Consider the following 27417-nt stretch of genomic DNA (forward strand, 5'->3'; position numbering starts at 1 on the left):
CTCTCACACACACACCCTCTCCCTCTCTCTCACACACACACACCCTCTCTCTCTCACACACACACCCTCTCTCTCTCTCTCGCTCGCTCTCTCTCTCACACACACACCCTCTCTCCCCCTCTCTCTCTCTCACCCCCCCTCCCTCTCTCTCTCTCTCTCTCTCTCTCACACCCTCTCTCACCACACCCTCGCTCTCTCTCTCTCTCTCTCTCACACACACACCCTCTCCCTCTCTCTCACACACACACACCCTCTCTCTCTCACACACACACCCTCTCTCTCTCTCTCACTCGCTCTCTCTCTCACACACACACCCTCTCTCTCTCTCGCCCCCCCCTCTGAGTTCAAGCCGACATGAAGAACTTTCAAAGCTTCTGTTCCAAAACGTTCATCGTTTCTTTTCGTGGTCGTTTTGCTCTCGCGGCGCCGTTTCATCGTATGCAGAAGCAGCAATGAGGCTTGAAGAGACAAACGATGTGATGAGAAGATGAGAGCTCACCTCCCAGAACCACATCAGAGGAGGCGTCGTCCTCGTCCACATCTGATGCAGAACACAAACAAACAAACATGTTAGCTGACGACAACAACAACAACATTTGGACATGTTTGTGCAAATTTTGATCAATGTGTCAGTTTTTAACGTCTCGTCTGCTCAACACCGCGTTTGTTGTCTTTATGACTTCCTGTTTATGTTCATCACCACAGACAACAAAGTGTTCAGATCACAAACAACAACAACAACAGACAAAACAATCCTGACAGTTTAATATCAACTACATCCTCATGCGTTTGATTCCAGCAAACAGGCGCAGCGAGCACAGCGGGCGGTCAGGGAAAGAAGGCGGGAAGGTAACACTATGTGTAACAGTTTCGTCCAAATCAGGTTGGAAATCAAATTCCTTGACCTTTGACCATTTCTGAGGTTAATCTTCATCCACATTCTAAGTTTGGTAGAAGTCAGTGACTGACCTTGTCAACACAATCGATCAGACTACACCAGAACCACACATGGACCTTCTTCAGATCTGAGACCCATCTTATCCTGGAGGCTGAGAGTCCATACGTAGCCTTGATGGTCAGAACCGTGTCCCATAACTCCACCTCAGCACAGCAGTTTGTGATCATCTGCCTGCTGAAGCATCACTGGGGGATCCAGTCCATTAGCCCCCATGGACCCAAACCAACCAAACTGGGCACAAGGGCAACAGTAAATGGACTGCATTTATATAGCACTTTTTCCATGTGCATCAGAAGTGCAAAGCACTTTACAATGATGCCTCACATTCACCCATTCACACAAACACACTCACACACTGATGTCAGGCTGCTGTCATAAAAGGCGCTCACTACACTGCCGGAGCAACTTGGAGATTAAAGACCTTGCCCAAGGGCCCTTAGTGATTTTCTGGTGAGGCTGGGGTTTGAACCGAAGATCCTCTGGTCTCAAACCCAACGCTTAACCACTAGACCATCACCTCCCCAACAGTCACCTAATTTGTCGGTTACACGGTCACAAGTACAAGGTACCCACTAGGAACCAGGAAACCTGACTGCACCCTCCCATGAAGATTTTTTTTTTTTTTTACCAGAACTGGACAAAAGGTTTACTGGTTCAAGTCTTCTTGTTTTTATTGTTGCTGCAGGTCTCTTTCTGACATCATAAAGTGTGTTCCTGAAAGCTCAGCTTGGAGGCAGATCCAGATCACCCTCAAAGTTTAATCGATCGTGTTTGCACAGTGCTTGGTTTAAGTTTCATGTTACTTCATCATGTACATGGTGAGTTAGTGGTTAGCAGTTGTTTGCCTCACAGCAGGAAGGCCGTGGGTTCACTTCCTGATTTCCTTTCTCTGTGTGGAGTTTCCATGTTGTTTGTGTGCTCTGGTTTCCATCCAGTTCCGAAGATGTGCAGGTTCAGTGAATCCCTCCAGGGGGTGCTGTTCAGAAGATCTCTAATATTTGGTGGTGAACTTCAGAAGATTGATGGAGCTGATATAATGAAATAAAGCTGCTTTGGTGAACATCTCCAGTGGGTGACATTAGCATTCAGCAGGCGTCACGTCCACCTAATGAAGTTTACTATTGATTTTCCGTTTAGCTTTGGTTTGCTCATTAATTCCTGAGAAAAATATCGGCCTCTTTAGCTGCTTGACATTTCATTTTCTTCCCTGGTTAGTCATTATGTAGTCACTAACAGGACCCGTCCTGTGAAAGAACAAAAAACAAAAACTCTTCATCGAGATGGAGACGTGTTCTCACCAACTTCAGTCACACCCACAAACGGTTTGACATTGACAAACTTTCTTTTTATTAATTTAGCTGTTGATGAGCATATCAGAGCTGAATGGAAATAACACACAGGACAGGAATTAGTCCACGGGCCAAGCAGGTCGTCGGTACCACTTACCCAAACAACACTTACAGTCCATTACGCAGTCCTGCCTGAGTGCATGTGGAAATGTATGGTGGTCATCCAGGGTGACAGCAGAGGTCAAACTTTAAAGCTGCTCCAGTCATATTGAAAAGTATACCACATCATGTGTCTGATCATAAAGATTCCTAAAAGGTACAGTTTGGACTATCGCTGAGTGAATGTTTTGGAGTTATGGAGTGAAAACAGCAAAAATGGTGACAAATGTTAATTTCAGGTTGTACAGGGGTAAAAGTGATGAAAATATCAGCTGAACAAATTTAAACAGTTTTGATGATGAATATTTGGTCTCCAAAGTAAAGGTCAAACAAGGTCGACATCATTGGATTCTATGACCTATGACATTATCCTGTAACTCAATAACTAAGTGTGACAGATGGTGCAAAATATTCCTTTTAAAAACCCTGTTAACTCAACCAATAATTTGCATCATGTTTTACTAAAATTGGAGCAGCTTTTGACCCCTGTACAAACTGATACAGACCTTTGTCACTATTTTTTTTGTTTTTACCCCCTAACTGCATAACATTCAGTCATGGACTGACCAAAATATACCTTTGTGGAATCTTTGTGATGTGGTATAGCTGTCAATATGATTGGAACATTTTTAAATTTGCCCTCTATCTGGTTACAGCTACCACCCTGGATGGCCACCATACTTTTGTGGATTATAAGTGCTGTTTATTCTCCTGCTCAGCCCGTGGACTTTTTTACAGGAACCTTTCCGCTTCCGTTAACAATCCGTCACTGACATGAATTGTTTGTATTGTTTGTGTGTTCCAATTTTTTTTTTTTTTTTCAGAAATATGTCCATTAGATTTGTTCGTCCAAGCGTCCGTTTCCTGACGTTTTTGTCGTCGGGGGACAGAACTCTCATTACAGGAAGTGATTAAAGCTAATCATGACTGATTGCCCGCCTTCACTTGACTTCCTGCTGAAGGACATGGCGGCGGCGTCCTCCGCGTGCCAGCGACTGTGTGCATTTTGTAAAACGGGGCTTCATCCCAGAAGCTGCGCTGCTTGGCGCGCGGTATTAAGGCAAAGCACAGTGTGTGCAATTAAAAGACAAGCTCGTTAATGCCTAATCACCTCAAACATCGAGGTGTTTGCCCACTCGTTAAATTCTCATTGCGCAGCATTGTTTACCACACAGGTGCGTTTGGTGCAATTAAAGCAGAATTACAGGACTCCATCATGTGGGACAGAGAGGAAGCTGGAAAATGAAAACATCAGCGACTGCACGCTGTAAAAAACATCTTTGAATTTGGTCTTTTCTTGACATGTTGTGCAAATCGGGGCGATCACTGACATGAGAGGTCCACAGTGTCTGAGTAAACCATAGGAACCACCGGCCACTTACTGAAAACTGAATCCACCACATCTTTAGCACCCCCTAGTGGCTGGATGCTGTACAGATGATTAGTCCCTCCTGTTTCATACCTGCAAAAAAGTGGTGTGCCACAGGGATGTGGCTCTGGCTCCCACACTGTTCAATGCTTGGACTGAGTGTTGGGTCAGGTTGTGGAAAACAGCATCTTCGGTGCCTTCATTGGAAAGTTTTACTGATCTTGACTTTGTAGGCGATGCTGTGATGTTTGTTGAATCAATGGACACCACAACTGCAACACACGAAAAGCTGAGTGAGGAATCAGAGTGTCTGGGTTTGAGATGGTCCTGGATCCAAGTTCCAGGTTTACAGTGACTTCCTGGACTCGGCCATCAGAAAGTATCTGTATCCCGGAAAAGTGTTGAACTTGTAGTGACGTTCATGTCTCTGGGTCCTTGGCCTTTGAGGTCCAGAGATTCCTGAGAAGATCTTATGGAGTCATGAGGTCAGAGGTGTTTGATGAATCTGAAGGTCCATTGTTTAGGGTCCTGGTGCTTCCTGTCTTACTGTGTGGTTGTAAGACTTCAAGTCTAACCACTGACCTAAGGTGATGAAGCAATGTCTTTGGTACCAAGTCTTTTTGGAAGATCACTGGGTCCCACTGGAATAACTTTGTGTCAAATGAGAGGTTAGTGGTCCAGGACCCAGGACAGTTCTGTGGTGTCGTATATGTGGCTCTCAGACCTTTCCTGACTTGATTTGATCTTTGACAGAGGTTTACACTCCAGAGACATCAGCTGTGGCAAACTCATGGATCCATACGCAGATCTGGAACCATCTTTGTTGTAAAAGTGCTAGAAGTTTGAGTCGTCCTGTTTCAACTGCCGTGCAGGATGTTCCAGGTGAAACGTTTCCCTTGTTTGTTGCTAAATACATATTCCTAAAGTATTTTACCGATGTGTTGCTTGTTGCTTCTTGCAGTGCACCAACCAGAGGGAACGGGATTGGACGGCGCGGACTCACCGCGGGGTAAAGAACAATTAAATAACAACGAGTAAATGAAGAGTTTAATTTGTGTACAGTTGCTCTGAGTAAACAAACACGTTTGATGAATGCGTCCTTCACCCAGAGACACTCTCATCACATCTGAGCATAACCGAAGCTTCATTTGCATCAGAGCTCCAAACACGATTAGCCATTAGCGATGCATCACTGTCAGCGACGTATTTGTGGTGTTGTGTAGGACTCTTCAACTGTTTAGTTTCTCAGCCAGTAAACAAAAGCAGCGGCGAGTCCCTCCTCAGGGTCCAAACGGAACAGAGATCACAGGCCCGAGTAATATTTAAACTGGCCGTGCCGTTAGTGTCCACGTTTAACCCCTGCTGGACACACTGGGGCGGGCGTCACGGACTCACACTCCATCTGTGCCTGTGTCTTTGTCTGGATGATGACTGTGAGTTGTGCATTAGGGCTTCAATTACTCCTGGCGGATGACGCTCACCCACAACTCACCTTGTTGTGCTTTTTGGCTGCTCCACAGCGGATCCAATTCAAATCCACAGGGTTTGAATAACTGTAGGAAAACAGGAGGTCACAGTTTGAGATCTTGTGCAGAACAAAACCATGGAGCATCTGGATGGGTGTGACGACTCGGAGTGATCCATCATTGTGCCGGAGTCCTGTAATGTTTTTCCTGATGTTTGAAAATTGACCTTCACACTGTGACCGTCACCGGTTTGTCATGGCATTACGGCATGACCTTTACAGGCTGGTTTGTCGTGGTTATACGTTGTGACCTTCACATGCCGAGTTGTCATGGTTATATGTTGTGGCCTTCACACGCCAGTTTGTCGTGGTTATACGTCGTGACCTTCACACACCGGGTTTTCATGGTTACACCTCGTGACCTTCACACGCCGGGTTATCATGGTTATATGTCATGACCTTTACACGCCGGTTTGTCATGCTTATACGTCGTGACCTTCACACACCGGGTTATTGTGGTTATAGGTCGTGACCTTTACACACCGGGTTATTGTGGTTATAGGTCGTGACCTTTACACACCGGGTTATTGTGGTTATAGGTCGTGACCTTTACACACCGGGTTATTGTGGTTATATGTCATGACCTTTACACGCCGGTTTGTCATGCTTATACGTCGTGACCTTCACACACCGGGTTATCGTGGTTATAGGTCGTGACCTTTACACACCGGGTTATTGTGGTTATAGGTCGTGACCTTTACACACCGGGTTATTGTGGTTATAGGTCGTGACCTTTACACACCGGGTTATTGTGGTTATAGGTCGTGACCTTTACACGCCGGTTTGTCATGCTTATACGTCGTGACCTTCACACACCGGGTTATTGTGGTTATAGGTCGTGACCTTTACACACCGGGTTATTGTGGTTATAGGTCGTGACCTTTACACGCCGGTTTGTCATGCTTATACGTCGTGACCTTCACACACCGGGTTATCGTGGTTATAGGTCGTGACCTTTACACACCGGGTTATTGTGGTTATAGGTCGTGACCTTTACACACCGGGTTATCGTGGTTATAGGTCGTGACCTTTACACACCGGGTTATTGTGGTTATAGGTCGTGACCTTTACACACCGGGTTATCGTGGTTATAGGTCGTGACCTTTACACACCGGGTTATTGTGGTTATATGTCGTGACCTTTACACACCGGGTTATTGTGGTTATATGTCGTGACCTTCACACACTGGGTTATTGTGGTTATATGTCGTGACCTTTACACACCGGGTTATTGTGGTTATATGTTGTGACCTTTACACACCGGGTTATTGTGGTTATATGTCGTGACCTTTACACACTGGGTTATTGTGGTTATATGCCGTGACCTTTACACACCGGGTTATTGTGGTTATATGTCGTGACCTTCACACACTGGGTTGTCATGGTCACACCTCGTGACCTTCACACGCCGGGTTGTCGTGGTTATATGCTGTGGCCTTCACATGCTGGATTGTCATGGTTATACGTCGTGACCTTCCAGGGTGCAGATTCGTTATCGTGAATGTGAGGCTTCAGATAGATTTCAAACAATCTGCTGTCTGAAGGTTTTTATCACTAATTTGATAATCAATAATCATTTTTAAGCTGAAATAGATTTTGAATTTTATAATTCTCTTTTCATAAATGACTTTTCTGTGTTCACATATAAACAGAAAATTGACATATCGTAACTGAACTGTTCCTGAAAATCTGTAATTGTGGGCGGGACGTGTTCAGTGATTACAAGTATTTTTTATTTTCTGAAAATTTACATGTTTAAATAAATTGAAAGCATTGGGGAAATGATGGCGTTGGATCTGAGTGTACCTGAAATATGTCTCGGCAGAATATTGTCTTCTGTGTTGATTGAATAAAAACAAAGAAACAAAAAAACCCAATAACATGAGGACAAAATACTCGGGTGTAATCCAGGTGCTCGCTGTGGTTCAGAATAAATCAGAATAAATCAGGTGGGTCTGGAGGAGCCACAGTGGCTTGATAAAAGGATGGAAAGGCTCAGTCGCAGGAAAGGATTTTCCACACAGAACATGTTGTTCTGCAGCTACAAACCCAGAAAAAAAAACCCACCCTGAGTCCATGATGTGGACCAGAACAAAGACTCAGGACTCTGTCCAGCACACCAGACATCATCACGGAGCGCCACCAAACGCACTGAAGTGAGCCGACGCTGTGAGTCATTACAACCACTCCGCTACGCTAACTAATGCTACATGCTAATTAGCTCATTGTGCTATTTGGCTCATCCACTGTCTTGAAAACAGGTTTGTCATTGTGTGAAGGTCATGATTACGTCTATCAACTGACTGAAAACTGTGTCGATCTCATTTTGGAAACACACCCGTTGGGTCGGATTTGGGAACATCCGCGAGTGTAGCGAGTGTAGCCACCAAATCCTGGTCCAGCCCCACTTCCTGAATACAGCCGTTTATCCACCACAGCCAGGTGAAGTGTTGGTGTGTCATTGGCCTTTTCTAACCGCTGGGGTCCTCAACACTGAGGCACCCATGTGCTGGATCACATCCAGGGAAATGTGTCACAGGGCCAAAAAAACAAAACAAAAAAAACATTAAAGCTCAGATTACAACACAAAGAGAGGGAGTGTTAATTTATTCTCTGTGCAGGATGTCATTAAACCGTGACATCTTTACACAGAAAAGTTGTTGGCTGCTACCATAATGCTAACACCTGTTTAATGTCCACTGGGTCAGGGCGGAGCTGAGAGTGTCCGCTAGTGTGGCCACATCCACCAGACTAAGGAACCACTGTGCATCCTGCTGCATCTCCACTTCTTGAACACAGTCGTTTATCCACCGCAGCCAGGTGAAACATGGGCGTGTCCTAGGCCAGGTGAAACATGGGCGTGTCCTAGGCCAGGTGAAACATGGGCGTGTCCTAGGCCAGGTGAAATGTGGGCGTGTCCTAGGCCAGGTGAAACGTGGGCGTGTCCTAGGCCAGGTGAAACATGGGCGTGTCCTAGGCCAGGTGAAACATAGGCGTGTCCTATGCCAGGTGAAACATGGGCGTGTCCTTGGCCTTTGCCAGCCACTGAGGTCCTCAAAACCGAGGCAACTGTGCTTGATTACATCCAGAAAAAGGGATGTTACTTGGCCAGAAAAAAAGAACAGAAAAGCTCACATTACAACACAAATAGAGGGAGTGTTGATTTATTCTCTGTGTGGGACACCACAGAACATTTTGTGCATTAATGTTTAAAATACTCTTAAATAGCGCCTTTATTGCCCGTTTAGGATTTTACATCCAGCGTCAGCAGCAGCAGTCTTTTGATATTTTGTTAAGGTTGTGTCTTTGCACAGAGAAGCAGAGAAACTGTCACTTTCTGTAAACATGTAAAGTTATTGTGAATATTGATCACCAGCTGAAAGTGAGTCTGAACTCTGGAGTCAGTGTCTGTTTCTCACTTTTATCACGTGATCTGCATTTTTTTTTCAAGGTATTAATCCAAAGGTTGGGAGGATTTCTCTCTCTGCAAATCCCTGAAATATCTGCCCAGCAAAGATGGGAAAAGTGGATGGGGGACAGGGGACAGGGGACGGGGGCTCCATCCTCCCTGAAGGCGTCTCCTCGTTAGCCTCGTTAGTGAGATCCTCTCTGCTTCACTCTGCCAGAGCCCAGCGAGTCACTTCTGAGGCCGGAATCCGGAGGGATCAGCGGGGTCCCCGTGGCTCCTGGTGGAAGTCTCTCCACTTCCTGCAGACACGCGGACCGTCTTTCCCCGGTGAGCGGGATTCAACACTTTCATCGTGTTCCCAAAAGCGGCGTTAATCTCACCGAAAGCCAGTTCTGCAGTGAGGCCGCCCAGAGTCTCCCCCATGAAACTGGAAGCCAAATTAATTTGAGCCTGCAGTGCCGCGGCTGACACTGTGCTGATAGGACCAATAAACACACGCAAAAGCAGCGCTGCAATTTAACTCTTCACATGGTATGAGAGTGGCTCCCCGCCGATCGTCTCGACCAGAATGTTATCGTCGTGTGCAGACAGACTTTGAGCTCTCAGCCACTTCCCCACTGTCGGACACTTTGTGGACCCTCTGACGACTCGTTGGCAGCAGCCACATTTTGCTGAAAGCACGAGTAACGTGACAAAAACAGCCCGAAATGCGGCGGCTTCGGGCCAAACATTCTGTTGATGACTCCTGCCTCCGGGAGTTTGTTATCAGTCCAAACTCAGTGTTGGAGTTGATTTGCTTTAACGCTGTCGGCTGCAAACACAATCAGTTTAATAGGAGACGGTCGGGTCTGGTTTGGGTTCGAGGGCATCGTGTACTCAGCCGAGCAAACAATCGCTCTGAGCGCCCGTCAAAGAGCCAGAACTTCTGCTAGCAGACATTTTTCAACGTGGATGTTGAGAGAAGGCGAGGATTCAGACGGCAGCGTGTACATTAGAAGACCTCGCTGCCTGTGACGCGTTTGTGCTCAAAGATCCCAGTCAGAGTTCCCTTTAGTCTCCACGTGCAGCTTCCAGCTGAAGGCCAAACTCTGCACCGAGGACAAAAGTACAGATTCTCAGCAGCAAACTGCAGTTCAAGATTTAAGACGGCTACGCGCTTAAACAAAGCAAAGAAAGAAAAATTCAACTGCTGCTCACATCCTGATACTCTTTTATCTGCAAATAAACACTCATTGAACACTTTATTCAGACATTAAACCCCAAATCTGAAAACAAAACATCAAAATCACATTTATCATCCCAAGAACCAAGAAAAATAGAAATGATCACAGATAGTCCCTGAACTCATCATGTGTACTCAATACGTGAGTCGGAAAAAAGAACCAGTTTAAGATTTATCATCATATTTTCAACAGAATCACTTTTTCCTACATTTCATGATTTTAACCATCAAAATGTCATCAAGTAATACTTGAAAATATAACTGCAATCTGATTACACGTTTTCTCGGTGTAATCTGTCAGATTATGTTTTGTAATTTGATTACATAATCTAGATTACATGCAATAGTTTACGATCCAACCCTGCTTCCACCCGTTCAGACAGCAGTTGGCAATCCGACTCAAGATGGATTAAATCTGGATTGCTTTTCAGTTGGACAGCATTCAGTCCCATTTTTCAAATCCGGTGTCGCCGATCGAACGCCCCCCCCCCTAAAAATCGGTCCCCCCTGCCTTCACTGCGCATGCGTCATTTCAGAGTCAGCAGCAATTCATCAATTATCACCTCGTTTCCGCTTCAAACTGCCTCCAGTCTTCAACTGTCTCAGTGACAGATATCTGAAGCTTTTCTACTACAATCATTTCCACATAAATTCACCAGTATTTTAGCATAAAAGACGGAGGAGTGACTTTTGGCAAGTAACGTATAACACAGGTGCAGTGAAAAATGAGGCCACATACAGTTAAACATCCAGAAAGTTCCGCTGCATAAATACTGTAGGCGGTAAGATAATTTGATCATCTTCAGCATCAAAGCGTCTGCAGCCACACCCCTCTGTGCCACGCCCCCTCTGTGCCCCTCAGCTGTTTCTTTTCCGACACAGGCAGTGAAGTGTGTCTTCTATTATTTACCTCATCAACAGCCTCTTGTGTGGTTCTTGGGTTTGAAAAATGAAAATACCCCGTGGCATTTAAAATGAGATACAGAGCGCTGGATTTAATCCGGCGGAGAGGCCCGCTGCATTTAATGGGATAATGCTGCAGCTACACAGGCGGGATGTGAGCAGAGCAAATAGCACATCTCATCTTTATCTGAAGACAGAAGGCCACAGCATCCACACTCACGCCGCCCTTCTTCAAACCGCATCCCCATGTGCTGCTGTTACTGAATCACATCTTCTCCATTTAATCCTAATTTCTGTCCTTAACGATGCAGAGCAGCAGTGTGTTCTACACGGTGTCTCACTTACACTTTCACCAGCAACACAGTTTGTGTGACTGTTACCAAGATCACTCCAAAAAAAATAAATAAATAAATAAATAACAGGGCTCACCAAACCTGGTGGAAAGGACTAATCTAATCTAATCTGGAATACAATCCAAAGATAACACAAAGTTATTAACACAGACTTATTAATGTTTTTCCCCACTGTGAGATCGTATTCCAGAGCTCAGTCTTCTATCCAGTACAATGCAAAATTATAACACACGTCCCCCCAATGTGCTACATGCTAATGAGTTTGACTCCTTGGTGTCATTAGCTACAAGAGACAGCGGCAAAGCGACCAGCTGCCGTTGCACCATCAACCACAGCAGGCATTTTACAGCGACAAGAGACATGTAGGGCAAGGCCACCAACTAGGCAGGGCCAAACACACCGGTCTATTTCTATGTTGGTTGTTCACGTAAACAAAATTATCAAAAAATGGTGGAATATGCTCAGAAACAGCTGTATTTCAGGTTTCTCACATGGTTTGTAAGTCAGTAAGACATAAACACTTCTAAATGTAAAAATGCTGCTTCTATAACCAGATAGCACTTCTGAAGTGATTTACAAGACATCTTGCCGGCATGTTAGCATGCTAAGTAGCAATACAGGAATGTTGCTGTGAAAATCTGGTTCAGACTGGCTGAGAGACAAAATCCCTCCAGCATTGGATGTGAATATTTCTGTTAATTTATTTTTACAACAAAAACTGATTTTGACAGCATATTTTGTGCCAAAAAGGATAAAAAAAATTTGCAACATGTAGCAATTAAAAAAACAATTCTATCAGGCTCGATGGTCAGGAGCTGCTGGCTCAAACAAACAGCTCTGGTTTTTACAAGGCTTTACTGAGTTGGATGGCAGAGGTCAGTACACAAGTAAGCAGTCCAGAAAAAGCAGCAGTACAAAAATTATCAGGCAAAAAGGCGTGGTCGAGACAACAGGCTGGAGGTCAGGAACACACAAGGAGGGAGGCAGGACTATGGAGTGCAGGAACAGAGCTGGAATGAAGGCACAAGGCACGACAAACTGGCGAGGGACAAACACACCCAGTGAGCTTATATAACCTGCCCAGGTGATAATCAGCAAATCAGAAACAGGTGTGCATGATAAATATGCAACACCAGAACAAGGGCGTGGCCAGAGAGAGAGAGAAACACCCATCACCAAGAACCAAGAGAGAGAGACAAGAGAAACAGGGACAGACAGACAGACCAAAGCAGAAAAAAACCCAGCAAGAGAATAAACAATCCAAAACCAATGAAATTTGAAAAACAACAGATAAAAAAAGAGAAAGAAATACAGATAACCAGACAAAACTCAAACCCTGACAAGTTCATGCAGTTGTAGTTTATGTATCCAGTAATGTCACCAAATTAATCCAAAGAATGAACCATTTTGTCTATTTGACTATGAGGGGATTATGTTGTGATTTGATATCATATAAATAAACTGAGCTGAATTAAAATGTGAAATAATGTGAAATAAAACCCTGTTTTCTGTCCAGGGGCACAAAGTAAAGGAGTCTTTTATTTTGTGATGAGGAATAATTATTGTTTACTGCTGGTGATGTCATTTATGTGGAAATGCTGAAAAACATCCCTAAATGAATGTTAAAAAAAATCACATAATTCCATTTAAGTATGTTTAATTAAATTAGGATTTAAAGGTACTTTTTGTAAAGTCAAAACCCGCACTTAACAATAACAAAAAAAAAAAAAGTTCCTGTTTTCCGGTGATCGATTGATTGATTGATCAAGAAAGATGTTATTGAAGTTTTTATTCTTTATTGTTTTTATCTCTATTGGGACTTCAGATTGTTCAAAATAAAGTAACTTTGTGTCAAACATTCTTTGAAGAAAATGAGATTTTTTTTTTTAGTGTGTTTTTCTGTTTGATTATTAAAATAGCGATCAGTAATCAAAGTGTGTGAGCAGGTGGAAGCAGAGGCATCGTGTGCACGCCGAGTGTCTCTCAGCAACACATTTAGGTCACGTGTGTGAAATTGAACGTGACCTCAGTGAGCTGCTGAGATGATTATTTCTGAGAAAGAAAAAACATCATATTGGAAAATAAATGCAGCGGGTTGAGACTCAGCGGTCATAAACCTCGTAACTTCAGGCAAGACAAGAAGTGTAATATTTTTTTATTATTTCCAGTGATAAACAACCGCAGCTGAAATTATTCACCGTTGCACAGAGGAAAAAAAAAAAATCTCCCATCAGCCCCTTGATGTGACATCAGAACTTCAGCAAGATAAACCAGCATCACTTCAACGTATGTACTGAAAACGTGACAGATGAGCTGTCCAAGATTTTTTGACCTTCACAGGAGAAATAAAGCAGCATTCAGAGAGCGCACACTTCCAGAACTGTTCAACAAATGTGGAAGTTTCTTTTGCCTTCACTGCACACTTCCAGAAAATGGTAAATGGACTCCATTTATACTTTTCTATCTGCATCAAAGTGATTTACAATGATGACTCACATTCATCCATTCACCCGATGTGAGGGTGCTGCCATACAAGGTACTCACTACACACCGGGAGCAACAAGGGGATTAAAGACCTTGCCCAAGGGCCCTTAGTGATTTTCCAGGCAGGCTGGGTTTTGAACCGAGGATCCTCTGGTGTGACGCCTAGCGCCCAACCAGTAGACCATAACCATTGTGGAAGCTTGAGACTTCAGAGCACACTTCTAAAAAAGTCCAACAAATGAGGAAGTTTGTTTGAGACTTCACAGCATACTTCCAGAAAGGTCCAACAGTCCTGGAAGTTTGTCTGCCAATTCACAGCATTATCACATTTATTTGATATAACATATTCACTTCAGCACCATCAGCGACGCAACTGCAGGGCCGTGCAAACAGGACATGAATAAACCATCAAAATTAACAAACATCAATGAAAAAGAAAACATGTCATCATGTCAAAAGCAGCGATGAACACGTCAGCACAGCCACTCGGGATTTATCCTAAACTGGCTTGTTTTCAAGCTAGTCACATGCTAGCAATCCTAGCTTTATCCATAACAGTGATTCTTAAGCTAGTTAGTTCAAGAAATTTATTTATTTATTTTTTGGTTGAAGTTCCAGGTGACTGGGGTCAAATGTCAGCTTGCAGTCGCTCTTCTCTGTTGTCATGCGACTGGGTACTGTTACCTAGCAACTAAAAATGACACAAACAAGTCATCTCTTTGAGGGAATAAAAATTAAATGATATATCATAACAAATGAACCACTCAAAGCTGAAGTCAAAGTCACTGAAACAAAATCTGAAAATTTGACAACAATATTAATAATAATAACAACAACAATAATAATAATAATAGTAATAATATTAATATTAACAACAGTAATAAAATAATAATAATAATAACAATAATAACAATGATAATAATAATCATATAGATGATAAATCCAGCAACACTGTCCTACATCATATATCAGATTTACCATTTAATAAAAACAGAAAATCTCAGGTCACAGCACGTGAGCTGTGGAGGTCACACATGAATTTTTTGAAAAGAAATGAACCAATAAATTGAGTTGAAGAGGCGTTTGTGGCTGTAATGAGATTGTAATATTTTACTCTTCATACCTTCAAAAGCTGCACGCAAAAGACATGAGAGTAAAGATGCTGAACAGAACAGTTAATGACTCGACAGAACGCTTAATGACTCGACGGGCCGTTAATGACTCGACAGAACAGTTAATGACTCGACAGGTTGTTCATGACTCGACAGAACTGTTAATGACTCGACAGAACTGTTAATGCCTCGACGGGCCGTTCATGACTCGACAGAACAGTTAATGACTCGACGGGCCATTCATGACTCGACAGATCAGTTAATGATTCGTCAGGCGGTTCATGACTCGACAGAACGCTTAATGACTCGACAGGCCGTTCATGACTCGACAGAACGCTTAATGACTCAACAGGCCGTTCATGACTTGACAGAACGGTTAATGACTCGACAGGCCGTTCATGACTCGACAGAACAGTTAATGACTCGACAGGCCGTTCATGACTCGACAGAACGGTTAATGACTCGACAGGCCGTTCATGACTCGACAGAACAGTTAATGACTCGACAGACCGTTCATGACTCGACAGAACGGTTAATGACTCGACAGGCCGTTCATGACTTGACAGACAGGACTCCTAATGACTCAGCGGAGTTGTTAAAACTCAGCAGGACTCACGAGAATCAGCCACAAACCTCCGTCATAATTCACCACTCGCGCTGTGACTAGAGAAGGACTTTTATCCAAGAAAACAGATCAAGTCTAGGCTTGATACTCCCATGTGTCTTCTGGCAAAGTGTTGTTTTCTTTTGAATTAAAATCCTTCTCTGTTCTACCATTAAGCTCTTTAACTGACATGAACAGACAGTTTCTCCAGTCACAGCCACAGACGCCTGTAACTCCACCAGAGCTGTCTGGGTGTTTTGGTGGCTCCCCTCACCAGTCTCACTGCAGACAGATTTTCCTCACAGCACCATACTGTTTGTGTGTTTTAATGACTGACATAAATAAAGTCCAAAAAAAATGTTCATGTGTTCATTCCTGGACTGTTCCAAAGGAAACCGGGTGGAAAAGTGATGATTCATACTGAAAATAATCCTTATATCCAGTTTGTCCAAATACTTATGGTCAATGAAAATGGAATGCCAGATGTTTTTTTTGTTGTTGTTCAGTTAGTCTCAGCATTGATTTGATGTGATTATAGAAGGTTTGATTTGTTTAGAACCTGTGGAACATTTGCAGGAACGTGACCTCAGACAGAAAGAATGAAGACAGGATTTAAAATTATCCACCGATTGGCAAACACCAGGGGCGTGACACAGAGGTCAGAGGTCAGGAGGTAGATGACAGAGTGAGTTAGCTGAACCAGGCAGAGCGAGCGCATGGTACGTCAGGAATGAGATGGAAGAAAATTGATAAGGATGAAGTGGAAGAAAAAGAAAAAAGTGAGCTGAGGAAGGATGGAGGGAGGGAAGAAAGGGAAACATCTTTTGGCAGCTCTGTTGGATCAGGATGTGTTGAAGTTTGGAGCTGCAGGCCTTGGAGGTGAAGATGTACAGCGAAATCAGCAGGGAGGCAAACGGGAAAAAGGCAGCCATGTCTGTTTATCTTCCAGCCTCCGGAGCCTCGTCCCCGCGCCGTCCTCCAGTCCTGGAGAGGAGATAAGAGGGCAGGAACCCTGCAGGACTCTCATCTTCATCCCTTACCGCAGACAGCCCATCAGTCTGAGGTCTCCAGGCTCAAAGTGTCCGATTACCTGAGGACAGCACTCCTCGGAAAACTCAGAGGCTCACCGGCAGAGCGAGGCTCAGAGGCAGCGTGAGTGAGACGCCCGCGTATGAAGACGCGAAGCACGCTGAGAACTGTGTCCCCAGGAGGAATCCATCCACCGGTCCACACCTCAGCAAGTCCCACCAGGATGTGTCTCAAGGACCGACCCAATGGCTGTGATTGGAGAGACTTTTTATCTTCTGCTTCTCCAGTCACAGCTTCATGGTAGAACATAATTAAACTTTGAAACCAGGTGATGCTCAGCTGGTGTTTGATGTCTCGTGTATCTGCCTGGTCTTCTGCCTTTCACGTGTGATTTTTCCGAAGACTTGGATGTAAAACGTCATCTTTGTGCGCTCTCATTTCTTTTCTCCGAGAGTTTCACAAATTTCCATGTTTGTTTGGCGAAGTGGAGGCTTGAGAACAGAAAGCCAACAACATGAACCTCTCACCGCTTTTCAAAGTGCAGAATGAGAGAAAACGATAGAAACGCCAACAAAGAGAACACCTGCAGTGGCCAATGAAAGGACCAGAACGGCCGTTTCACCGCGCCGCGGTCACAGCGAGCGTGCGACGAGAACAATGTGACTGAAAGATAAAGAAAATGTGATTTTTATTTTGAAATCCAACAATCAGAAAGGTCATTTCCCGCATTTGCGCACACAAATATCCAACACAACAACCATCCACACACTGCAAATGATTGGTTCTTACCAAGAAAAAAAAACAACTTGTGTTAGACAATTTATCTTGTTTTAAGAGTTCATTTCTTATTTTAAGTGTTCAACATACTTATTTCTAGATTTAACATTCTTAAGTCAAGAATCTTAAGTGAAAGTATCTGGCTGCATGGACAGATAATTGACTTTTCCCTCAGATTTTGGGTTTTATCTTGTTTTTAGTTTCTTGTTTTTTGCAGTGCATGAGGGCGGTGTGGCGCTCCAGTGGACATGCGGCAACGCAACGCTGAAACACGCTTCTCAGTCTGTCTGTACTTATTTGGAAGCGGTCAATAATCTCAGTGAGCTACATAGCTAAACCATCTAGTGTGGTGATTTAGCTAGCTCATTAGCCACAATGCTATCAGCTACTTTCAGGGAAAGAGCTTTTATAATCTTAAAAGTAACGTCACCCTATTTCTGTTTATATTGGAGAAGAACAGAACTTTGTAAAAGTGTACCTTCGCAAACAAACAAACACAGACAACAGCAACGTAGTTAGCTAGCTCTGTGGTTAGAGGGAAATTATTGGAATATATTTGTATTTTTCTGTGGTCATATTTGAAGTCTGTTTTTTAACAGTTTATATTTTCTTCAGCAGAACTTTATGAAGAACCACCCCCCCCCCCCCAAGCTAGCATTATAGCACCTCCATTTTGAACACTGTTAGCTTCTGTCGCGCTAAAGATCAGAAACATCAAGACAGCTTTTCATACCTCAGCCAGATGTGGATCCATGGGTTTAGTAGTGGATCTAGTACCCCCGAATGCGGGGATCCAGGGATACTGGATCGACATTGTGCCAAACTACTTTTCTTCAGCCATCTTTGTTGGCAGAAGGACAATAGTTCCACATAACATGGATCCCCAGTCTTGTTTAATGTATCATTTTTGACAAAATACAGTAACCGGCTGAGGAGAATCCCGTTTGTTGTGGATGGCAGAGGATCACCTTTGCCTCCAGCTCAGGTGATCCTCTGCCATCCCCGACTCAGGATCTGCTCACATTGCTCCCCAGACTCGGAGTGTTTTGTCATTTGATCGCAAATGATGTCTTACTCACAGGTCAAAGTTTAATATTATTTACCCCAATGTTGTGTAAATTTTGGATATCAGCATTTAAAACAATATAATATTTAAAATGACTGTATTTTCCAAAGTTGCTTTTTTTTTTTTTTGACTACTTTAAGAGGCCCTGTAGCCCTGTGGTTGTGAATCATGATTCACAACCACAAATTTTCTTTACACTTGAAGTGAGAAACACGCCAAAAAACCTGCACCCTCTTGGCCTTTTCAGGAACACGTTGCCCACCCTGATCCCTGATTTAAATGCTGTATGATTACTTGTAACTGTGTTTGTGTGGTATTCTACTGGACAGCACACTTACACAGAAATTATTATTTTTATTATGGAATAAAGATTTGCTTTTATTGGAAGTGATTTTGTGTTGACATGTTAATAAAAGGGGGGGAGGGGCATGAAACGTTAATTCATTATAACTCTGGGGTGCCTAAAACTTTTACACAGTACTGTGTATTATGAGAATTGCCTTTCTGGAAACTGGAGTCCTGGCAAACACACACACTGTGAAATTCTTTTTCTTTTTCCTCTTTGCAGCCAGATGCTCAAACCCATCTCCCGCTCTGACGTCCAAACGAGGTCAGCTGTCAAACGTTGGGTTCCGGGCCTCCCCAGAGTCCGCTGTTTCCTGACCCACTACAAAGCCGTGTGAAGGCTGTTTTCCAGCCTGCGCGCCGCCGCAGGTGCAGGCCGTCAGAGTGGAGTCAGTGCTTCTGAAGGTCACAGACATTACAGCCTGTCCAGGACAAACCTGACACTCGCGGGACACGGACACCATCCACAGCTAATTGGATTTTTAATTATTTTACGAGGAAGGGCCAGTTTTCATTGTGGTGGATCCAGAGGGTTTTTATTTTTATTTAAATTTTTTTTGTGGATCATGATTATTTCTTTGTGGGGAAACACAATTTGAAATAAATGTGTAAATATGCATTTTAAAGCCGATTTCAATTCCATGCTGTTAATTTATGCATAAAAAACCCCCAGCAGATATAAAAACCCTAATCAACAAGCTGGCAGGCTACAAAAACAAATCGGAATAAATTTGGGAAAACTTACAGGCTGAATAAAAACTGCACAACTATCAACAAACAGTCATGATGGAAGCCGCTCTCCTTTAGGTGGCGCTGTTCTCCCTCTTTCTGAATAATATTACATTGTCATCGTCATACTTCTGCAGGTTCTGATTGTTGTTTGAAACAAACCATTTCAGTGAAATCAGCATAACAGACACATAAATACATTTTGCGTTATGTGAGCAGATAAACTCAGTCGACCCCGTGCAGAGTGTAAACTGTGTATAAATCACTCCAGCCTCCCTGCACTCTCCGTTACTTTGGACACTTGATCTCAAGTAATTACACGTATCAACTTTCACCATCTCTACTCTTTGTAAGCTCAGGAGACCACCGTGCTCCCTCTCATTCACACACTGACTTTCATTCCCCTTCTCTCCAGAGCATATCTCCACCTCTCCAGGCTCATCTCCACCTGCTCTCTACTATCACTACAGATCGCAGTGTCATCTGAAAACATCATAGTCCATGGAGACTGCTGTCTGATCTTGACCAAAAATGAATAATATTTAATCACATTAGCATAACAAAGCAACCCGAATAAGAACCATAAATACGAGGTCTCTTAGATAATAAACCGACCCTTTTATTTTTTTTTTTAACTATATGGATTTGAATGACATGCGATTACACCAATCATGCTTGAACCCTCGTGCGCATGCGTGAGTTTTTTCACGCGTGTCGGTGACGTCATTTCCCTGTGGGCAGGCCTTGAGTGAGATGTGGTCCCGCCCTCTCGGCTGAATTCCTTTGTTTCACACGCTGCTCGAGACGGCGCGCGTTGCTTTATCAAAATTTTTTCTGGACCTGTGAGGAATATCCGAGTGGACACTATTCGAGAAATTAAGCTGGTTTTCTGTGAAAAGTTTAACGGCTGATGAGAGATTATGGGGTGTTTCTGTCGGTGTAAGGACTTCCCACGGAGCGGGACGTCCTGCAGCGCTTCCAGGCGCTGTCGTCGGCCTGTTTCGAGCTGAAAACATCCTAATTTAAGGCTTAATTCACCCAGGACATCGTGAGAGAACAGAGAAGATTCAGAAGAGGCCGGCATGAGGAATTTATGCGGACATTCCACTGTTTAAGGACATTTTTTTAATGAAAGACGTACGCGCAAATTTGCCGAGTCGTTTCCGTGACGACTCGGCAAATCTGTGTGCGCCGCGACAGGAAAAACACCTCCGTGTTGAAAACCATTTGTAGAATTCAGGCGGCTTTTAATGGCTTTCAACAAGTGAGTAACTGAGAAATTGTTTAACAGCTTGGGCATGTTCCAACTTGCCCGTTAAGGTTTCCAACGGAGGTGTTTTTCCTGCCGCGACCCCCCGCGGTCGGGTCCAGCCCGACATGCGACTCTGCCTGCACGTTCTTTCATTACAAAATGACCGTTAACAATGGAATGTCCGAATAAACTCCTCATGCCGACTTCTTCTGAAAGTTCTCTGTTCTCTGACGACTTACTGCGTCAACAGAGCCTGAAATGTGGAAGTTTTCAACTTGAAACGGCGAGACGCTGCCGCCTCGAAGCGCAGATCGCCGTCAGGCGCCGTGGACCGTCCTTAAAGCGACACTACCAGACCAAAATCTCTCATCAGCCGTCAAAATTTTTACCGAAAACCAGCTGAATTTATTGAATGGTGTCCACTCAGTTGTGCCTTACAGTTTTGAAAAAATTTTTATCAAACAAAGCAACAGTCTCTGAGTCATTCCTAAACAATGAAAAAAATCGACGAGCGGGTGAACGACTCCTCACTCAAAGACTGCCCACAGGCGAATGACGTAACCGACAGGCGTGAAAAAACTCTCGCATGCCCACGAGGGTTCAAGCATGTCTGATGTAATCACACGTGATTCAAATCCATATGGTTTTTGAAAAAAATAATAAGGTCGGATACTTTTCTAATAGACCTCGTACATCTTGCATTGTGAGATGAACTCACTCGGTCCGTTGCCATGCTGTCTTTGGACAGTATTGCATTGGTGCTGTGGAAACTGTGGCAGTACTGTAAAACAGGATCAGGCAGGGAATTTGAAAAATTTAACCTGAAAACATACAGACATCAAGGCTGCAGGCCCAATAATCCCCTCGTAGAGCTGCCGACAGAGTTACGTGGATATTGTGTTGATTTTAACTTCAATAAACTTCAGTCCATGAATTTGTACCAACATCTAATCACATGATCTCTGTAGGTCTTTGAGGAAACAGTCTGTGAAATACAAACAGATGTCCAGTTTAGTTTGTAAGTTCATCTAATTCTATTCAGTGTTCTGACAACAGATTGTGACAATGATCGCTGCTAACGAAGTGCTAACAGACCGACAAACGGTGTGAACATTCTGACCTCCTCGCTTCTCACCGGTCAGCGTCGGTTCTGTGACTGTTTCAGGGTTTGTCTGAGGAGGCACGACGGTAAACGCCATAACTGATGGTTTGACAGCGCAGAATCTCTTGCCAATGTCCGTGAAGGATGGACGTGACTCCAGGTACGAGCCAGGTGAGGTCTGGAAGCAGGTGAAGGGATTTCATGGAGAGGCGTCTCACCAGTTCACAGCTCTGTTTGACGTTTCTGTCGTAAAAAGAAAAAGAAATGTGTTCGAGCAGGTCAATGGCCAATTTGAAATTTTTGCCAGAAAATCAGCATAAACACTCTCTCTGTCTCTCGCCAAAACCTTTTTTTCACTCATGGTTAGTGGTTGGGTGAAGCCATTTATTGGCAAACAACTGTGTTTATTCTTTTTAAATCATAATGACAACAGTAACTACTCAAATGACCCTGACCGAAAGTATACACACCTCAGTCCTTAATACCATGTATTGCCCCCTTTAACATCAGTGCCAGCCTGGAGTCTTTTGTGGTCGTTGTGGGCGAGGCTCTTTATTTTCTCTAATAGTAAAGCTGCCCATTCTTCTTGGCAAAAAGCCTCCAGTTGTTGTGAAAGTGACGTGACACGGACCCACAACAGGGGGCGTTAATGAACGGACAATGGATAAGCCAAAAAAGTAACAATTTAATGTTGTGAATCGCACAACAACGTACAGACAATAACAATTTGGTGACTGTCAATCATACACCAGGTGACGTGTGGGCAGGCTCGACGATAGAAGACGCCTGGAGAGAGAAGAGCTGGATCCCCACACAGCTTCCACCACCAACGGAGCTGAAGAACACCGGAGCCGCCAAGCCCTGTGCCCCAGGTGGCCGCTGTCTTCAGCAGTCAGACCCGGTACTGCTGGCAGAGAACAAAGACAGTCCAGATGAGTGTGAGTTCGCACACTCAGTAATCCCACAGTCTGTCTTAAGTAAAGGAGGGAAAACCTCCACCTCCAATCACACACACTCGTGCAGCTCCTGGTCAACCACTTATCTGAGTTGGGGTGTGAGGCGAAGCCGTCGCTGTCACACCAAACACCAATCCTCCAGATAAGGAAACACTCCAGGAAAACGGCCGCAAATAGAAGTTCAGGTTAAACACACACAGTGTCAGGCAGCAGAGAAATTACTTGAATGGTAGTTGATTTCTCGGCGAGGAGGTGGAGTTGCAGTCCGGTCTTTGTAGTGGTGATGATGGGTGACAGCTTGTGTTGATTGTTGACAGCTGTCACCTCCAGCAAAGCCGACGCCTTCTTGTGCTTGAAGCCCGCACTTCAAGCAGGGCGCCATCTTGTGGTGGTGGGCCAGCAGTACCTCCTCTTCAGCGGCCCACACAACACCAGTTCCTGTAAATTCCTGGGCTGTCTTGCATGAGCTGCTCCTTTAAATCTCCCCATAATGGTTCAATGATATTGAAGTCAGGAGACTGAGATGGCCACTCCAGAACCTTCACTTTATTCTGCTGTAGCCAATGACAGGTCAACTTGGATTTGTGTTTTGGGCCGTTGTCATGTTGGAATGTCCAAGTACGTCCCATCTGCAGCTTCCGGGCTCATGAGTGCAAATTTTCCTCCAGTATTTTCTGATAACATGTTGCATTCATCCTGCCATCAATTCTGACCAAGTTTCCTGGCCCTTTATAGCTCACACAATCGCAAAACATCAGTGATCCACCTTCGGGCTTCACAGTAGGAAGGGTCTATCTTTCATGATAGGTCTCATCACTCCAAATGACTTTGTTCTCTGTGCTGTTTGGTGTATTGTAAGAGAGATACTTTGTGGCATTTGTGTAGTAATGGCTTTTTATCTGGCGACTCAACCATGCAGCCCGTTTTTCTTCCAGTGCCCCCTTATTATACATCTTAAAACAGCCGTGACACCTTTTTTTCAGAGTCCTGTATTTTAACTGAAGTTATTTGTGGGTTTTCTTTGCATCCCAAACAATTTTCCTTACAGTTGTTGCTGAGATTGTTGTTAGTTTACCTGACTATGGTTTGGTTCCAATAGAATCCCTCAATTTCCACTTCTTTATTAAAGTTTGAACACTGCTGATTGGCATTCTCAGTACATTGGATATCATTTTATATCCCTCTCCTATTTTATACAGTTCAATTACCTTTTCTTTGATGATTCTTTTGCTTTCCCTATAACTCAGAAACCAGAAACATCAGTGCAGCACTGGATGAAAGATGCAAGGGTCTGTCAGGAGCCCAGAAACTCATTGAACTTTCATACACACACTGAATATAAACAAATGGATCACAGGTGAGGATGGTTACCTTTAGTAAATGGTAAATGGACTGCATTTATATAGCGCTTTTCCATCTACATCAGGCACTCAAAGCGCTTTACAAATAATACCTCACATTCACCCCAATGTGAGGGTGCTGCTATACAAGGTACTCGCTACATACCGGGAACAACTAGGGGTTTAAGGACCTTGCCCAAGGGCCCTTAGTCATTTTCTGGCGAGGGTGGGATTTGAACCGAGGATCCTCTGGTCTGAAGCCCAATGCTTAGCCACTTCACCATGACCTCCCCTATACCTTTACCTTTAGTAGCCATTCAAACCCATTTGTGTCAACTTGTGTGCATGTTATCAGGCCAAAATCATCAAGGTATGTAAATTTTTGATCAGGGTCTTTTGGGTAGTTTCTGTTGTCATTATGATTTAAAAAGAGTAAACACAGTTGTTTGACAATAAATGGCTTCACACAACCACTAACCATGAGTGAAAAAAAGGCTTTGGGTTATCATTCATATTCTCTGAAAAATGGCCAAAAAAAAAAAAAAAAAAAAAAAAAATTAATGTAGCTAGTGAGCTAGGTCACTACGGTGGCTCCCCACACCGGCCATCTTGGCTAGTTAGCATGTAGCTGGCTTGACAGTAACAAGCGCGTTTGCAGTCACATAAAGTCCGGTACTGATTTTATTCATTGATATTTGTCGATGATGATTTGCGTTACGCTGACAACTCAGTGATTTACATCACAGAGCTTCTCTGTGACAACATTTGTATTTCGCTTTTATGGTGTGCCTGCCCATTAAAAAGCACAATATGCATCAGTGAGGTTCAACATCAGAATGGCAGAAAAGGTCATGCCGATCAGTGGTTGAAAATCTTTAAATCCAGGATTCATTTCTGGGACGATTCAGGGTGCTGATTTTTAAAAGCACATTCTATGTGACATGTGAAGCGCCTCGAGCTGTTGCAGCTCCAAGCCGCCTGTTGAAAGCTGGATTTTCTCACTATGGATATAAACGAGTGAGTAAACCTGCTGCTGGCACATTTTTCCTCCCACAACGCCTCAGCCGTGTGTGTTTATAAAAAGACTGAGCCTGACAAGTGGCACGCTGATAATTACCACACTCTCTCATCAAAAACGGCTCCGAAGTGGACTCACCGCTGCAGCCGAGTTCCTTCTGCCTCCTCAGAACACACGCAGAGCCGAGCACCACGTAGGGAAGGACGCCCGCCAACAACCGCGCGCTGACAAGCATTACTGGACTTACTGGAGCAGGCGGCCCCTCCCAGATCTGTGTAAATAACCCACAGCTGTTCCTGGGGCTGGATTTCACTCGGGGTCACAGCGAGGCAGCAAAGGACGGTTCTGTCAGCGATCTGCAGTTATCTGAGGCCTGACGTGGTCTGTAGGTCAGACAGTCATTTAACTAGGCCATGAGACATTAGGTTATGCTGCTATCTCAAAAAATAATTGAATGAAATGAATTTAGTCCAAGAAATTGAAGAAAAAGGAGGAAGCCAAAGACTTCAAGACAAAGGAAGCCCAAGATGTCAAAGAGAAGGAAGCCCAAGACTTCAAGAAGAATGAAGCACCACACTTCAAGAAGAAATGAAGTCCAAGACTTTAAGAAGAATGAAGCCCAGGACTTCAAGAAAAAGGAGGAAGCCCAAGACCAAGAAGAAGGAGGAAGCCCAGCCCAAGACTTCAAGAAGAATGAAGCACCACACTTCAAGAAGAATGAAGCCCAAGACTTCAAGAAGAATGAAGCACAAGACTTTAAGAAGAATGAAGCCCAAGACTTTAAGAAGAATGAAGCCCAAGACTTCAAGAAAGGAAGCCCAAGACTTCAAGAAGAATGAAGCACCACACTTCAAGAAGAAATGAAGCACAAGACTTTAAGAAGAATGAAGTCCAAGACTTTAAGAAGAATGAAGTCCAAGACTTTAAGAAGAATGAAGTCCAAGACTTTAAGAAGAATGAAGTCCAAGACTTTAAGAAGAATGAAGTCCAAGACTTTAAGAAGAATGAAGCCCAGGACTTCAAGAAAAAGGAGGAAGCCCAAGACCAAGAAAAAGGAGGAAGCCCAGCCCAAGACTTCAAGAAGAATGAAACACCACACTTCAAGAAGAATGAAGCCCAAGACTTCAAGAAGAATGAAGCACAAGACTTTAAGAAGAATGAAGCCCAAGACTTTAAGAAGAATGAAGCCCAAGACGTTAAGAAGAATGAAGCCCAAGACGTTAAGAAGAATGAAGCACCACACTTCAAGAAGAATGAAGCACCACACTTCAAGAAGAATGAAGCACCACACTTCAAGAAGAATGAAGCCTAAGACTTCAAGAAGAATGAAGCACCACACTTCAAGAAGAATGGAGCCCAAGACTTTAAGAAGAATGAAGCCCAAGACGTTAAGAAGAATGAAGCCCAAGACTTTAAGAAGAATGAAGCCCAAGACGTTAAGAAGAATGAAGCCCAAGACGTTAAGAAGAATGAAGCACCACACTTCAAGAAGAATGAAGCACCACACTTCAAGAAGAATGAAGCACCACACTTCAAGACGAATGAAGCCTAAGACTTCAAGAAGAATGAAGCACCACACTTCAAGAAGAATGGAGCCCAAGACTTTAAGAAGAATGAAGCCCAAGACGTTAAGAAGAATGAAGCCCAAGACGTTAAGAAGAATGAAGCCCAAGACGTTAAGAAGAATGAAGCCCAAGACGTTAAGAAGAATGAAGCCCAAGACTTTAAGAAGAATGAAGCCCAAGACGTTAAGAAGAATGAAGCCCAAGACTTCAAGAAGAATGAAGCCCAAGACGTTAAGAAGAATGAAGCCTAAGACTTCAAGAAGAATGAAGCACCACACTTCAAGAAGAATGGAGCCCAAGACTTTAAGAAGAATGAAGCCCAAGACGTTAAGAAGAATGAAGCCCAAGACGTTAAGAAGAATGAAGCCCAAGACGTTAAGAAGAATGAAGCCCAAGACTTTAAGAAGAATGAAGCCCAAGACGTTAAGAAGAATGAAGCCCAAGACTTCAAGAAGAATGAAGCCCAAGACGTTAAGAAGAATGAAGCCTAAGACTTCAAGAAGAATGAAGCACCACACTTCAAGAAGAATGGAGCCCAAGACTTTAAGAAGAATGAAGCCCAAGACGTTAAGAAGAATGAAGCCCAAGACTTCAAGAAGAATGAAGCACCGCACTTCAAGAAGAATGAAGCACCACACTTCAAGAAGAATGAAGCACCACACTTCAAGAAGAATGAAGCACTACACTTCAAGAAGAATGAAGCCCAAGACTTCAAGAAGAATGAAGCACCACACTTCAAGAAGAATGAAGCCCAAGACTTCAAGAAGAATGAAGCCCAAGACTTTAAGAAGAATGAAGCCCAAGACGTTAAGAAGAATGAAGTCCAAGACTTTAAGAAGAATGAAGTCCAAG

At 43.8% G+C, this 27417-nt stretch overlaps 1 protein-coding gene across 1 annotated transcript in view; it reads right to left on the reverse strand.

Annotated features, from left to right (window-relative positions):
• gypc (glycophorin C (Gerbich blood group)) overlaps positions 1-25382 on the reverse strand; it is a 40814-nt gene extending 15432 nt beyond the window's left edge. Inside the window, exons 1-3 of the mRNA XM_034187094.1 lie at positions 25139-25382; positions 21720-21929; positions 500-541 (exon numbers count right to left, since the gene is read on the reverse strand). Coding sequence (XP_034042985.1) covers positions 500-541; positions 21720-21783 — 106 coding nt within the window. The 5' untranslated portion in view covers positions 21784-21929; positions 25139-25382. The remainder of the gene's footprint in view (positions 1-499; positions 542-21719; positions 21930-25138) is intronic.
• Between the last annotated feature and the right edge of the window lie 2035 nt (positions 25383-27417).

Source organism: Thalassophryne amazonica, chromosome 14 (genome assembly GCF_902500255.1).
Source record: "Thalassophryne amazonica chromosome 14, fThaAma1.1, whole genome shotgun sequence".
Classification (NCBI taxonomy): domain Eukaryota; kingdom Metazoa; phylum Chordata; class Actinopteri; order Batrachoidiformes; family Batrachoididae; genus Thalassophryne; species Thalassophryne amazonica.